Raw genomic sequence first — 14,566 nt, 5'->3', positions numbered from 1 at the left:
AGAGAGTCCCTTGTTTAGGTGACATTCCTGAGCCCACCACAAAAATTCCTTTTGAATGCAAGGTATTATTTGAATGACAGTGTCCAAATCCTGGCAGTGCTGTGTCCATACATTTTGAGATACCATTGCAGCTTCCTCATATGCAGTTTGGCATTGGGAAGCACCAGAATACAAGATGCCATGAACCCTAAGGCTTGAAGGACTGTCCTTGCAGTCAGCCCGGACTGAAGAGATAGTTGATGGAAGTAAAGGGAAAGATTCTTTTGTTTGTCCGGGGTTAAAAGGCCATCTGGGTTGCTGTATTCAGTCTCACACCCAGAAAGCACATGTCTTGAGAGGGTACTAGACTGGACTTTATTTCGTTCACAGAATACCCCAGGCATCTTAGCACTGCTATCACATATTCCAAATGCTGAAGAAGCTCGTCCTTTTCTTGAGCCAGAATCAGGCAGTCGTCCAAGTAAGGATAAATTTGTATTCCTTTCAGCCTGAAGAAAGCTATGACTGGAGCCAGAACTTTTGTGAATATTCTGGGCGCAGTAGATAAGCCAAAGGGCAATGCAGAGAACTGATAATGGGAATTCCCAGCTCAAAAACGCAGACACTTCCTGCAACTGAGTCTGATAGGCACATGAAGGTAAGCCTCCTTGAGATCTAAAGTTACCATCCAGTGATCTTTGCCCAGCAGAGGTAAAAGCTGTTGTAACGTCAACATTTTGAACTTGGGAATGTCCAGATAAGTGTTGAGGATAGATAAATCCAAAATTGGTCTCCACGTGTTCCCCTTTTTTGGTACTAGAACAGGCGAGAATAAAATCCTAGGCCCCTTTCTGGCAAAGGAACCGGCTGAATGGCCCCTATTTGGAGTAACAGAGAAATTTGCTTGTGAGCTTCTTTTCTTTGTATAGGAGGAATGTCTGGCATGCCTTTGAAAGGAGGCAAGGTATGGAAATAAAACCTGTAACCGTGGTGAATGATATCCAATACCCATCTGTCTTGGGTAATTAAACTCCAATTTTCTTTGAAAAGTGCCAGCCTTCCTCCCAAAGGTGCTGCCAGACGAGAAGGCTCTGGCAGCTGAAAAGGCAGGTCATTGGGTCTGCTTACGAAAGGACTGACCCCTGCCCTCACCAGAAGACTGGGCAGGTGAACTCTAGGCCTAAAAGAACCTTGAGCTCTGCCCCTACCACGTCTAGATCTACCCCTAGACTGAGAATCATAAGAAGGATATGTCCACCCCTTAGTAGGCCAATTTCTACTAAACTTTGGAGGCTGAACCTGCAAAAAATCTTTAACAGTCTGCATAGACTTAGCCTTGTCCTCCATTTTCTTTAAAACTGCTTCCACAGGCGTACCAAATAACACATCAGATTGTAAAGGAGCATCTAAAATCCTTGTCTTTACATGTTCAGCTAAATTCTGATCCCTCAGCCAGGCGTGCCTGCGAAGAACAGAACCAGTGGCTGCCACCCTCAAGAGGCCTGTACAGCATCAAAACCACATTGCAAGGAATGCTTACCCACCTGTTCAGAAACATGAACTAAATCCTGCAACTCTTTACACTCAATACCTTCCGCCAGAGCATCTACCTTAGACTTCAATTGTGAAAGGAGATAATTTTGGTATTTCAACATGTGAAACTGGCAATTCAAAGCCCTCATGGCTAAAGTGGAGGAAGTATACACCTTCTTTCCCCATCTATCCAAAGCCCTTGCCTCTTTATCAGAAGGAACAGGATTTTTAACAACAGAAGCCTTAACACCTTTAGGGCCCTGAGAAACAGTTTCTGGATCTGCCCTAGGACTCTTAAAAAGATACTTATGAGCTTCAGGCACCCTATAATACCTATCCGGTTTAACTGGGGCAGGAGGCAAAGAATCAGGGTTCAGGAAGCTTCTGCAAAACATCCTCTACCACATCCAGAACCGGAGGTATAGCCAAAGGCCTATGCTGGGGTAGAAACAAAAATTCCCTAAGCCTTTTCCTGGAATCAGAGAAATCTTGACCTTGCCAGTTAAAATGCTCCCTCATGGAATGAAGAGTCTCTGAAAAGAAAAATCCTCAGGAGGAGAAGCCAAGGAGTAGAATCATCTACATCAGAATCAGAATAAGGAGGATACTCCTGCAAGTCTTCAGCCAAGACTCAGAAGCCTCGAACACTGCTCAAAACTCTCAAGCTCAGGTTCCACCCTAGGCCTCTTATCAGGGGGCATAGAACCTCTAATCATAGTAATCAAATCTTCTGCCATTTTAAGCATATGTTTCTTAGGCAGAGACCCTGAAGAACTAGGGGAGACCCCCCACTGAAGTTAACCCTGGCCTGCCCCTAGAAGAAGCCTTGGAAACAGAAAGAGAGGGCCTAACCACCTTAGCAAGGGAGGGAGAACAGCTACCTGAGAAGCCCCTTCAGCCTGGCCTACCTCCTGAGAGGACACATCTTGTAACAGTAAAGTCTCTCCCTGAGAATCCAAAGGAACTTCTGGTAGAACCACCGGCTCCACCGAGCCCTCTAAAGAACCGACGTCCGGGACAGACGGTTCTTCCACCCTAGGCTTCGCTGCTTTGTCCTTGCGCTTTTTAGGCGAAGCGGGCGCCGGAGCATCCGACGGCATGTTGTAATTACAACGCTTCCCAAAAACTAACCTGGCACAATCTAATCTTCTCTTAATAGTGCGTTTGTTAAATCTAGCACAAGAGCGACAGCCAACAACGCCGTGCTCAGGCCCTAAGCAAGGTATACACAAGGTATGGTAATCCCTATGAGGTATCTGTTTCCCACAAGAAATACAGTTATTCACTTTTTCTGACATCCGGTTAAATACTGAGGCAAGAAAAAACCAAAATATTCCCCAACGGGGTACTTAGCCAACTTTGATTCGGTCTGAAACTCCGACTTCAGAAAATTTCAGAACGCCAACCTGCACTCGCAATATTGCTTCTGCATCGGACCATGCGGCAAAAAAGACTGAGGATATGACGTCGGTCATGCGCATTTGTACCCTGACGTCCTGATGTCAGACAAATGCGCCTTGACCGACGTCAGCCTTATACTTTGGTATTCGGGCCGACTGGGACAGCGGACTACCCAAGTGTTAGGACTGCAGCAATGTGAGATGAAGAACATCTGGTAAATGTATAATCTGACTGATTATTTGTCTCCGAAACAACCTTTGGTAGAAAGGATGGATTAGTCTTTAAAGAAACTCTACCTGGGTGAAGTGTCAAATATGGTGATTTACAAGACTGCCTGTATCTCCGAAATTCTTCTAGCAGAGGTAGCAGCTATTAAGAAAGCTGTTTTCTAAGACAAGTACTTTACCTCACAAGAGGCTGCAGGCTCAAAGTATATCAAAGTCTGAAAAACCAAGTTGAGATCCCATGGAAAAGAGGCCTCAGCATCAAGGTTCCTTTCAAAAAGGCCTTGCACAGTTTATGAGACATTAATGAGGGGTCCTGTAACGTACTGTGAACATTTCAAACGGTTGCTAGTTGAATCCTGATGGTAAGAGGCAGAAGCTCCTGCTTCAAAAAGCAATGTCAAAAACTTTTTTTTTTCTGATGGGGGCTGAAAGAGGATCAATGTCATTATTATTAGGAGCCCAACATGACAATTTTTTCCACTTACTACAATAAAGTTTTCTAGTAGAGGGTTTATGCAAAGCCAAAATAATCTTATGGACTAGAGAAGACACAATGTTATGCCTGGCAAGCAGTTGAAGTAGAGAAGCCACACTGAGTTTTAGGTTCTGAAGGTTCGGGTGAACTAATCCCCTCTGAACGGGACAGGAGATCTGAAGATGGGTCCAGAATCCACAGTTGCTGAATCAGATGAGGTCAGAGGAAGGGGAATCAAATATTGGCGGTTCTATCTCAAAATATTAGTAATGCTTTGGGAGTTCAAGGCATTAAGAGCTTCTTGGATAGAATCAATAAGAACTTGATTTCTTTAGAAGCCGAACTTGTAGAGCAGAAAAAGACTAAGTTACAAAGGGACATTCATGAGTACGAGGCGGGTCTTGCAATTGTGTATACAGCCAATCGGAAAAGCGGTAATCGGAAGCGTCATCAAGTCAGGTTTAAAAAGACTGCGTCTGCTTCTTTCATGTCTTCGGGAGATGAAAGTCATTATGAGACCGATGTGAGTGACAATTTCCCGGTGCTGCCACAACCAGGAAGACCAGTGGAACATGCCCATACTTTTCAGAACCAGGGAAATCATTTTCAAGCATTTCGACAAGACCGACAAGGGCAGAAGCGGACAAGGAATCTTGAACAAGAATCTGAAGAGTGGGGGAAGGACTATAGGGGGGATTATAAACAGAGACCTTTCAAGGGACATTATTCTAACAAGAAATTTAAACGGTGAGTCATGTAATGATATAAACTTGCTTATTCATTTGTCTGGTTGTGAATTAACACAGGAACAAGTTGATGTTTTAAATTTGGGATTAAAATTTGTGCCCACTGTTTTACCTAGGGCTCATGTGGTTAGGCAAGAAATGTTTCGCTTTTTGAGAAAAGTTTTTTTTGAAAAACTATTTTTCTAAAGTTATGTTAATGAATGATGAAGTTTGTGGTGACTTCAATAGTAATGAATCTGACGATAGTTTTTTCTCCTGTTCAGATGTAATTGAAGATGTGCATGATATTGACATGGGGGCATTGTGATTTGTAATGCTGAGAAAGCAATTGACATGACATATATTCCTTCGTTAAATAAGTTTATTCCTCCCTTTGATAATCCACGTATTTCCCAGTTTGGGGCTATGGTAGGATTTGGGGGGGATAAATATTTGTGAGTCTGTGCTGTTGAATAAACACGATATTAAATACAATTTGACATCAAGGGAATGGAAGGCACTAAAGTCCTTAGAAAAGAGAAAGGACATAGTAATAAAGCCTTCTGATAAAGGGAATAAAATTGTCATTATGAATGCAGCTCAGTATTTGAATATGTGCATGTTACATTTAAATAACACTGAAGTATATGAGAGATGTAGCATTATAGAGTATAAGAAAGCTGTAACTGAATATGAAAAAAAGCTTGATAAATATGTTAAGAAAGGCTTTTTTTCTGAAAAGAATGTTAAGGATAAGTTGGTTAATTGTAATAGCGAAGTGGCTTTCTTTTTTTGTTTACCGAAAATTCAAAATAGTTTGACAGAGTCACCTGGCAGGCCCATTATTTCTGCTTGTAAATATTTTTTACATAATATGGGCTTACTTTTACACAGAATGTTATTGCCTCATGTTGTAGTATCTCCTGCATACATCCAAGATAGCTCTGATTTGTTGAGAAAAATTTCCTCTCTAAAATGGAATGAGAGGAAGTTCTTTTTAGTTTTAGATGTTAAAAGTTTATATACCTCCATTAAACATGCAGATGGCCTTAGAGCCATCCATTATTTTTTGGGCAATAGTCCTGTTGTTAGTTTTGTTATGGAAATGGTCGATTTTTGTTTGACAAATAATTTTTTTCATTTTAATAATGAATTGTTTAGACAAATACAAGGTACGGCTATGGGGGCAGCGTTTGCCCCCATGTATGCCAACCTTTTTATGTCCTTTTTTGAAATTCAGTTTCTATTTAAGTTAAATTTTATGAGGTCACATGTGGATTTTTATTTTCGTTATATAGATGATTTAATTTTTGTATGTGATGGAGGTTTGGATAAAGTGGATCATTTTGTGTTAGAAATGCACAATAACCCGTTTGGTTTATCGTTTGATGGATTACAGAAAGGGAGTAGGGTGGTTTATTTGGATTTAATTTTGGAGGGAAATCTTGATGGTAATATTTCCCATACTGTTCATAGGAAGTTTACTGATGGGAATCAGTACCTCCATGCTTCTAGTTGTCATCCTCCCCATGTTTTGAAAGCTTTACCATACGGGGAGTTACATCGCATTTCTAGATTGTGTAGTGATAAGGATGTGTTAATGAGGGAATTGAAACAAACTAGTAATATGTTTGTGAGAAGGGGGTATGATCCTGGTGTTTTGAAAGAGGCTGAGAATAGAGTTTGGAAAGAGGTATTTGGATGTGTGGGGAGTACTGATAGTAGGGCATATATGGGGACATTCCAGGGTCCTAAGCCTACTAAAGAAAATTTTGTTACTCAGAGTAAGACAGATACTATGTATTATGTGTCTGTTTACAACATTAAAAGTGAGGAAATGAGAACTTTAGTGGAATATTATTGGGATTATTTAATTGGAGATAGGTTACCACCTAAACCCCTATTTTCTTATAAAAGGGGAAGGAATTTGAAGGATATGGTGGTACATGGGAAGTTTAGTTTACCAGCGGTGGTTATACCTACTTCTTTAATTTTTAAGGGAACATTAAGTTGCAATAAATGCAGTGTTTGTAAACAGGTAGAGAAAGCCTTTTATAGTATAAATGGGACGAAAGTTGAACCTAGAGAAGTTTATTCTTGTAGGAGTAAAGGAGTTGTTTATGCCTTAAGATGCCCTTGTGCCTTATTTTATATAGGAGAAACGAAGAGTGAATTTCGTGTCAGATTCATGGAACATATAAGGGATATTAGGAATAAAAGAGAGGATAAAGCAATTTCCCTGCATTTTAAAATGTTACATGATAGTGATGCTTCTAAATTAAAGGGTACTGTTTTGGAAACAGTAAAATGTTTCTGTGGAGATGAAAATTTATTGAAACATAAGATGAAGTATAAAGAAAGCATATATATTTTAAAATATAAGACATTAGTGCCTAATGTCCTTAATAATGATTTAAATTGGAAACGTCTGCTTTAAATATTTATTAATTTATTGTATAATTGATGTGAATTTGTGGAATACGTATATAAAGATGTGTGTTTTTGGTTGTTACTGTTTGTTACTCTTTGAAGGTGGTTACACCGAAGCGCTAGAGAAGAGAAAGAAGGAATAAAAGTTTTAACTTTCTTGCCTTGTGATTTATTTGTACCACAGTCGGTGGTTTGGGTCAGAGTTGTATTTCTTCAAAGTATATCAAAGTCTGAAAAACCAAGTTGAGATCCCATGGAACAGAGGCCTCAGCATCAAGGTTCCTTTCAAAAAGGCCTTGCACAGTTTATGAGACATTAATGAGGTGTCCTGTAACGTACTGTGAAAATTTCAAACGGTTGCTAGTTGAATCCTGATGGTAAGAGGCAGAAGCTCCTGCTTCAAAAAGCAATGTCAAAAACTTTTTTTTTCTGATGGGGGCTGAAAGAGGATCAATGTCATTATTATTAGGAGCCCAACATGACAATTTTTTCCACTTACTACAATAAAGTTTTCTAGTAGAGGGTTTATGCAAAGCCAAAATAATCTTATGGACTAGAGAAGACACAGTGTTATGCCTGGCAATCAGTTGAAGTGGAGAAGCCACACTGTGAGTTTTAGGTTCTGAAGGTTCGGGTGAACTAATCCCCACTGAACGGGACAGGAGATCTGAAGATGGGTCCAGAATCCACAGTTGCTGAATCAGATGAGGTCAGAGGAAGGGGAATCAAATATGTTGAGGCCAGAATGGAGCAATGAGGATCACTTTGCTCTTCAACTTGGTTGTTTTCTTCAGAAATTGAAGGATTAACAGTATCAGGGGGGGAAAAGCATATAGAAGTCTTTTGGGGTAATCGTGAAGGAGTGTGTCTCTTGGGGGACTCCCCCGTTGGGGGCACCAGGGCAAAGTACCTTCTGCACTTGTTGTTTTGGGACGATGCAAAGAAGTCGCAGCAAGGCTTGCCCCAGCAGCAAAAAGTAATTTGTGCCACTTTCGGGTTGCAAGACGACTCGTGAGGTATGAGGATGCATCTGCTCAGCTTGTCCGCTATCACACTGGAAGTCCCCGGGCTGTATGTTATTAGAAAGTGGTTGGAAGAGATCACCCACTCCCAAACTCTTAGTGCTTCTCAACAAAGGGGATAACACTTGGTTCCTCTTTGTTCATGTACCAGAAGACTGACATGTCTGTCTGGATCACAAATGTCTCTGAAGGAAAAACAGTTTGAAAGGCCTGCAACACTAACAGCACTGCCCTCATCTCTAGGACACTGATATGCAAGCTGGTCACTGTAAGGGACCAAGTGTCTTGGACTGTCTTTCCAGATATTGTCTCCCCCACCTGATCTAGGAGGCGTCTATGGTCACTATGGCCTGGGGTTGGGGTTGTATGAAATGTCATCCTGCTAGAATATCTGTGGAGTGAACCCACCAGAGAAGATCCCTTTTGCAATGGTTGGTTACTAACATATGATGAGACATCAGCTGATGAAGAATGGATGACTGGAATGCAAGAAGCCATTGTAGAATCCTCATGTGGAATCTCTCTAGAGGTACCAAGGTAATGGCCGCCGCAAGAGAACTTAGAGCCTGCAGTACCAGACGTGCAGCTACTGTCTTCGTGATGATGATTCCCCTGACTTCAGATATCTTTTCTAAATGGTGAAAAGGAAGGGAAGCTATGCAAGTGTTCATATTCAGATTTGCCCCTATAAATTCCAGATTCTGCATTGGAATCAGATGAGATTTCTTGTGGTTTATAGTGATTCCGAGGTCGGCACAAGTCTGAAGGACATAGTCTCTTAATTCTTCTAAGAGATGCCTGGTGGAAGCAGTGATGAACCAGTTATCTAAATAAGAAAGCACTCTGTGCCTGTCTAGTCTCAAGTGAGATGCTACCACTGCCATGCATTTGGTGAACACACTGGGGATGTGGTGAGACCAAAGGGCAGGGCTCTGAACTGATAGTGACGGTCTCCCAGCGGGAAGCAGAAAATCTCCTGGAGCGCTTGCCCATCCTGATGTGGTAATATGCGTCTTGGAGATCTAGTGAGCACATTCAATTGTCCTTTCCTAAGAAGGGAAGGATGGAGTGAATTGTGGTCATCTGGAATTTTGTTTGTCAAATAGATTTGTTCAAAACTTCACAATCCAAAATTGGTCTCTAGTCCCCTGTCTTCTTTGATACTAAAAGGAATCTTGAGTAAATTCCAGATTCTTTCTTGTCTGGGGGGACATGTTGGATGACTTTTTTTTCTAGCAGTTTTTTAATTTCTCAAACTACTAGATCCCTCTGACTGGGTGGAACATCGGGGAACCTTTTGAGTTTTTTAGGATGAATGTGAAAGGGAATATTGTATCCTCTGGTAATAATCCTTTGCACCCAAACATCTGTAGTTATTTTTAGCCAAGTGTGATGTACGGATAACTGACCCCTGACTGCTTCCAGAGACAAGCAATTGGGCCTCCTTTCAGGAGTGCTGGCAGGAAACCCTGATTTTGTGGCCACCTCTGCCATGTGGACGGCATCTTCCATTAAAACTCTCCCCTCTGCCTCTGGGGGAGCTACTACCAAGTGTCCTGGACAGGCCCTTAGGACTTTCAGAACCACATCTTTCACTCCTCTGGTTCCTAAAGAAGGACCGTTGAGGAGTAGAAAAATGTATGCTCATTGTAGAAAGGGTCTTCCCATCTTTCTAACACCTGGATAAAGTCTCATGAACTTTTGGGCCAAAAAGAGAAGATCTGTCAAAGAGTGCATTGATGAATGAAGACTTGAATGGTTATGCAAATTCGCATAAGCACATACAGGTGTGTCTCCTTATGGCTAGGCCGGAACCCGCTGCTCTGGTCATCCCTTCGGCTGCATGTGCTGCAACCCTCATGGACAAGCTGGATATGGACCAGAGGATGGCCAACTGAGAAGCAAACTTTTCTTGAGCTTCTTCAGATATGGCCCCTACAAGGGTATTTGATAACTCCTTAATCAAATCCCTTTGAAGATTAGTGAAATGTGCCATACAGTTCAATGAACGCGGAGCAAAAGTTGAAGAAGCATACACCCACTCCCAAACCTATACATCCCCTGAGACTCTCAACTGGGAGGATGAATGGTCGAACTCTCCTCAGACAGTTCTTTCTTTGTGGCATGAGCCCAAAACTGAAAATCTTCAGGAGCCAAGATAATTTTGTCTGGCCTCTTAGTGGTCAGCTCTATGAAATCAGGAGCCTTCCATGCCTGCTGTGCGATCAGTTTGATGAGATCATCAGCTGGTGGAGTTACCTAAGAAGTGGATAGGCAAGAGCCAAAAGCTTGCAGGTATACTGACTCCTCAGGAAAGGATGTTGGGACTTCCAGCCACCCCTCTTGTTTAAGCATCTCAAGGATGTCTCCAAAGCAGACATCTTCAGGAGGTAACCTAGTGGAACCCTCCCCTTCATCATAGTCAGTATCCTCAGTGACTGATTCTTCCAGGGAATCCAAGTGCTTCCTCTTGCACTTTCTCTTGTGAGGGACTTCTTCAGTGGGAAAATCTGAAGAAGTGTCAGAAGAGGATAAAACCTAGACAGGTGTATCCTGCAGTTTCGGCCCTCACTGTCCCAATGCAGGCGCTGGTTGAGGGTAAGAACAAGAGGAAGGGTCAGGGATCTACTCCGACTGGCGGGCAGACGACTGGGTGTCCACCAAGGACAAAGCCATCTCCATTGCCTGGAAGGCAGGTCCTCTGAAGAGGAAAGGGAGCCCGGAACAGAGAATGACTGCCTCAAAACCAAAGTCACTCCCTGCTCTGAGGAGACTGCCCCCAATGCCAAAACCAAGGTGCAGGGACAGCTCAGAGAATACTGAAGTTGAAACCTGCCCCTTGGAACTAACAGCAGAACCCGCACCCCAGGAGCCGTCTCGTTCTGACAGAACCGAAGAGCTCAGGGTAGTAGTCAATTTTGGAGAAAAAGATATGGTCGGAGACGAAACAGTCGATGCTGGAGGGATCACAGCCTGAGTCTCCAAAACCACAGATCGGGTCAGAGGAGGAAGATTTGGTGGAGTTGTGGAGAAAGTAGTTCCAGAACTGGAGGCAGTCAGAACTGAGGACATAGAAGGCAATCTTCTTGCAGCAAGAACCTGATCCACCAGCCTCAGCACATCCAATTCTGATAAGCTCTTGGTGGAGCCAATTGATTGGGTGTGTGGAGATTTAGGTCTTTCCAGAAATGGGCTAGGCAATTGTCACGCATAAGGATCTACAGATGAGGAATATTGCATTCTTGGAAAAATGTACTCTGGTTCCTCAGAGATTGTCAGAACCGCAGGTGTTGGTGCCAGTCTAGTGGATGGAATCAAGGTTGTCGGTTCTGAAGTTTTGTCCTGTTTTTCTAATGTCTGCTTCAGTACTGAAGATACAAGTAGTCTCGAAGCAGAGGCTTTCAGCTCCATAGCCATTTGAGGACCCTCTAGTTTAGGTTTCTTAGTCACCGATGCTGGAGGAGAGGTCGACGCTGAGTGACTTTTCTTTCTATGCTTCTCGTTTTTTTGAAAAATAGGAAGGAGGAGGAGAAGGGTCTGTCTTAGATTTGGAACCAGATAAGGCCTCCTCAAAATAAGATTTATGCATGCTCTTTAACATCAGTTTATTCTTTTGTTCAACTAAGGCTCGGTGACTGAATCCATGGCATATTGAACAGTCTTCTCGAAGATTAATGAGCCTAAACAATACACACATAATGAATGACCATCAGAATTTGGCATTTTCCTATCGCACTTCTGACATTTTTTTAAAGGAAAGGGCACTTTGGCTTTATCAGCCATATCTATCACACAAAAGACGGAAAGGAGCTAAAGGAGAAAATATATATAGTAGGGAGTTTCTAAACTAATGTAGAGAAACTAACAAAGTAACAGAGAGACTATAACAGATAAACAACTAAATAATTTTGAAATACAGCTGACTTGGCTCAAGAGGTTTGGCAATGCATCTAACACCGGAAGTAGCAAATGAGATCTGATGTAAAATGGAGAAGAGCATTATGGGTAGGGAGAAAAGCTCAAGAGTTTTTGGTCCTTGCGGGCTGTAGTATGGCCAAGTCGGTTCCGATTTTTGAACTGAACTCACAGGTCAAGGAATAAATGAAGACTGACAACATCAAATCATTGGTTTGAATAACTGTTAAAAAGAAAGAAAACATATATAATGTATAATACATGAATATGCCCAATGTTAATACTGTTTGGTTTCTAACTGTAAGCATGCAGATGTCTTAAGTGATAAATGAATAAAGCTATTTGAAATTTAAAGAAATTATTCCTCTTCTATGACCGCCAGAATCAGGAGACTCTATTTTATGCATTTGCTTTAGAAAAAGTTAAAGGGACCAGTCCAAATAAATAAAGCTCGATTCGGGATACCTGCACCCCCTCCAATCAGGTTTAATTTACAGCACTTGAATTTATATACAGAAAACCTATGAAATGGGATGAAAAATAACCAAAAATACAAACCCCTCCCCTACTGCCATTATAAAAAAATGACATAAGCTAAACACAAGTTCCATTTATTCTGCATGATTCAGTGACTGTCATAATGTACACGTTGTAACTATGTTGCAACTAGACAACAATAGTCTCAGAACAACACAGCATTACAAAGCCTATTTGCTAATGAGAAGTTTGCAGATTTTTATGAATGCAGACTCATAGGTTTGGTATACTTGAAGTTTTCTCTTATTTGTATTCATGACAGATGGTTACAAGATGTGAAAAATTAAGGACAAGATGATTATAAAGTAGCGCACACAGGGATAAATCCTTGCCTATGACCCAGATAAGACTGGACTGATTAATGGCCCAGGCACAGGAGGATATGTCTAGAAATGACCGGAATAAATGCCTGATAATGACTCGCTCATTGAGGGAAGGGGGGGCAGCTTGACTGAGTATTACTGGGTTCTGGCAACAGTGGGAGTCTTGGCATACAGAGTGATGGCTGAAGATGTCTACACCCACCAAACTGAATAAAGCACAGTACCCACAGCTAGTCCAGGCAAAAGTTACCAGAAGTCGGGTTTTTAGAAGGACCAGCGCAGAGGCCAGGGGTACAAAGCAACCACCTTTAAAAGTTGTCTGGATGATGAACCCCCATAACTCAGCCATTAACCCAAGCACCATGCCACCTAACATACAGCTATCAAGAAGTAAAACTTTCACTAATGATTAGGGGTCACCCACAAGGCAATGTGACATGCTGTGGTTGAAGTGTCATGGGGTAAGAATGGGCAAGGTGGATAAAAAGTGGTCAGAAGGCATTATGCACAATACATACAACAAATAAATATTATTACAAGATAAATGCTTGACCTTACAATAAAGATAAGCTTGTAACTTCATAACGTTATGAAACTGCTACTTTGGATATCCTGTCATCCTCTTCTAATACAAGTGTAAGCTCAGAGTGATTTCAAAAGAAAAAAGCAGTGCTGCTGAAGCTCTTCCTTTTTCAAACCCTTCAGTTTTATGTCATTAAAAGGAGTAAGAAAACATACAACAGAGAACATGCACAGGTAATACCTCTTCGCACAAAACATCTTGTTTGTCCAACAGTATCTCCTGTAACTTCTCCTTTAATAACTCTATTTCCATTGTACTGATTTGGACTGCTTCATCCTCATTGGACATGTTTGGTATGCCATCTACGTCATCTCTTCCTGATAAAACAACTGCCCAGTCAGATGATAGAATCTGTTGGTATAATGGCACAGCAAATATTTACTGCTCACAGTGAAATTACAGGCTAGCAACAGAATATCTATACATTTATTCTTCAGCACTGTTTTAAAGCCTGCAAATGCAATTTAAATGATCCTGTGTCTACTGCTAAACATTGAACTTAACAGTGAAAGACAACCTTGTAAAGCTACCAAATGTGACTCTTACAGATGCAAGTCTTACTGAAAATACCAACAGTATTTTTATCTTCACTGTTGTCTTTTCTTAAGAGCTCCATGTTCAGCCAAATAAAGTACCTTGATTAAGTGCAGACAAATCCCAGAAACCCAAGAATATCTAACCTGAGGCAAAGAAACCAGAATTCTGATTACCTGGATTATTTGAATTTCATTAAAATAGTACAGTGTGTAAGAGTTCACCAGAACTGTGCATCTTCAACGTTCTTCAAATTAGGTAGCTGTAACAGGAATGATTCATACTGGGCAAAGTAGCAACAGTAACATAATGCGACACAGACAGACACACACACAGATCAGTTAAGTAGGCTGTAAATACATACAAGATCATCTGACTGTATGTCTTCATATATAAAAATGTTTGTTTCTCTCTCTCTGTATCTATAGATACACATTTGCCTATATCTATCTATCTATATATATATATATATATATATATATATATATATATATATATATATACACACACACACACACACACACATATACATATATACACACACACAAATATATATAATTTACACGGTTTCACTTCATAATCTCGAATTACTGAAATCCCAAATTTCAGTAACCAGAGACTATAAAGTCGAACCATTCACAATACTGAAACCCACAATCACGAACATACATGCACCATACACCACATAACACACACACACATATACCATTCCACCCACAGCACACAAACCACACAACCCTACACTACATATAAGCAGGGGGGCAAGCCCCCCTGCCCCCCTACTTATATATACAAACTCCCGAGATTGCACATAACATAAAAAAAAAAACCTCACACCATGGCATCATCCACTCGCTCGCACACAAATACACATCACACATA

The 14,566-nt window shown here is 41.3% G+C and overlaps 1 protein-coding gene across 5 annotated transcripts in view; it reads right to left on the bottom strand.

Annotated features, from left to right (window-relative positions):
- The window catches only part of LOC122802630 (uncharacterized protein CXorf38-like), a 615,103-nt gene that overhangs the window by 265,620 nt on the left and 334,917 nt on the right, over positions 1 to 14,566 (bottom strand). For all 5 annotated transcript variants that reach the window (XM_044072325.1, XM_044072324.1, XM_044072323.1 and 2 more), the window contains one exon: positions 13,331 to 13,501. In XM_044072325.1, the coding sequence (XP_043928260.1) occupies positions 13,331 to 13,501 (171 nt within the window). The remainder of the gene's footprint in view (positions 1 to 13,330; positions 13,502 to 14,566) is intronic.

This window comes from Protopterus annectens, chromosome 5.part0 (assembly GCF_019279795.1).
Source record: "Protopterus annectens isolate FY-2018-M chromosome 5.part0, PAN1.0, whole genome shotgun sequence".
Classification (NCBI taxonomy): Eukaryota; Metazoa; Chordata; order Ceratodontiformes; family Protopteridae; genus Protopterus; species Protopterus annectens.
This window is presented reverse-complemented; position numbering and strand designations above follow the sequence as displayed.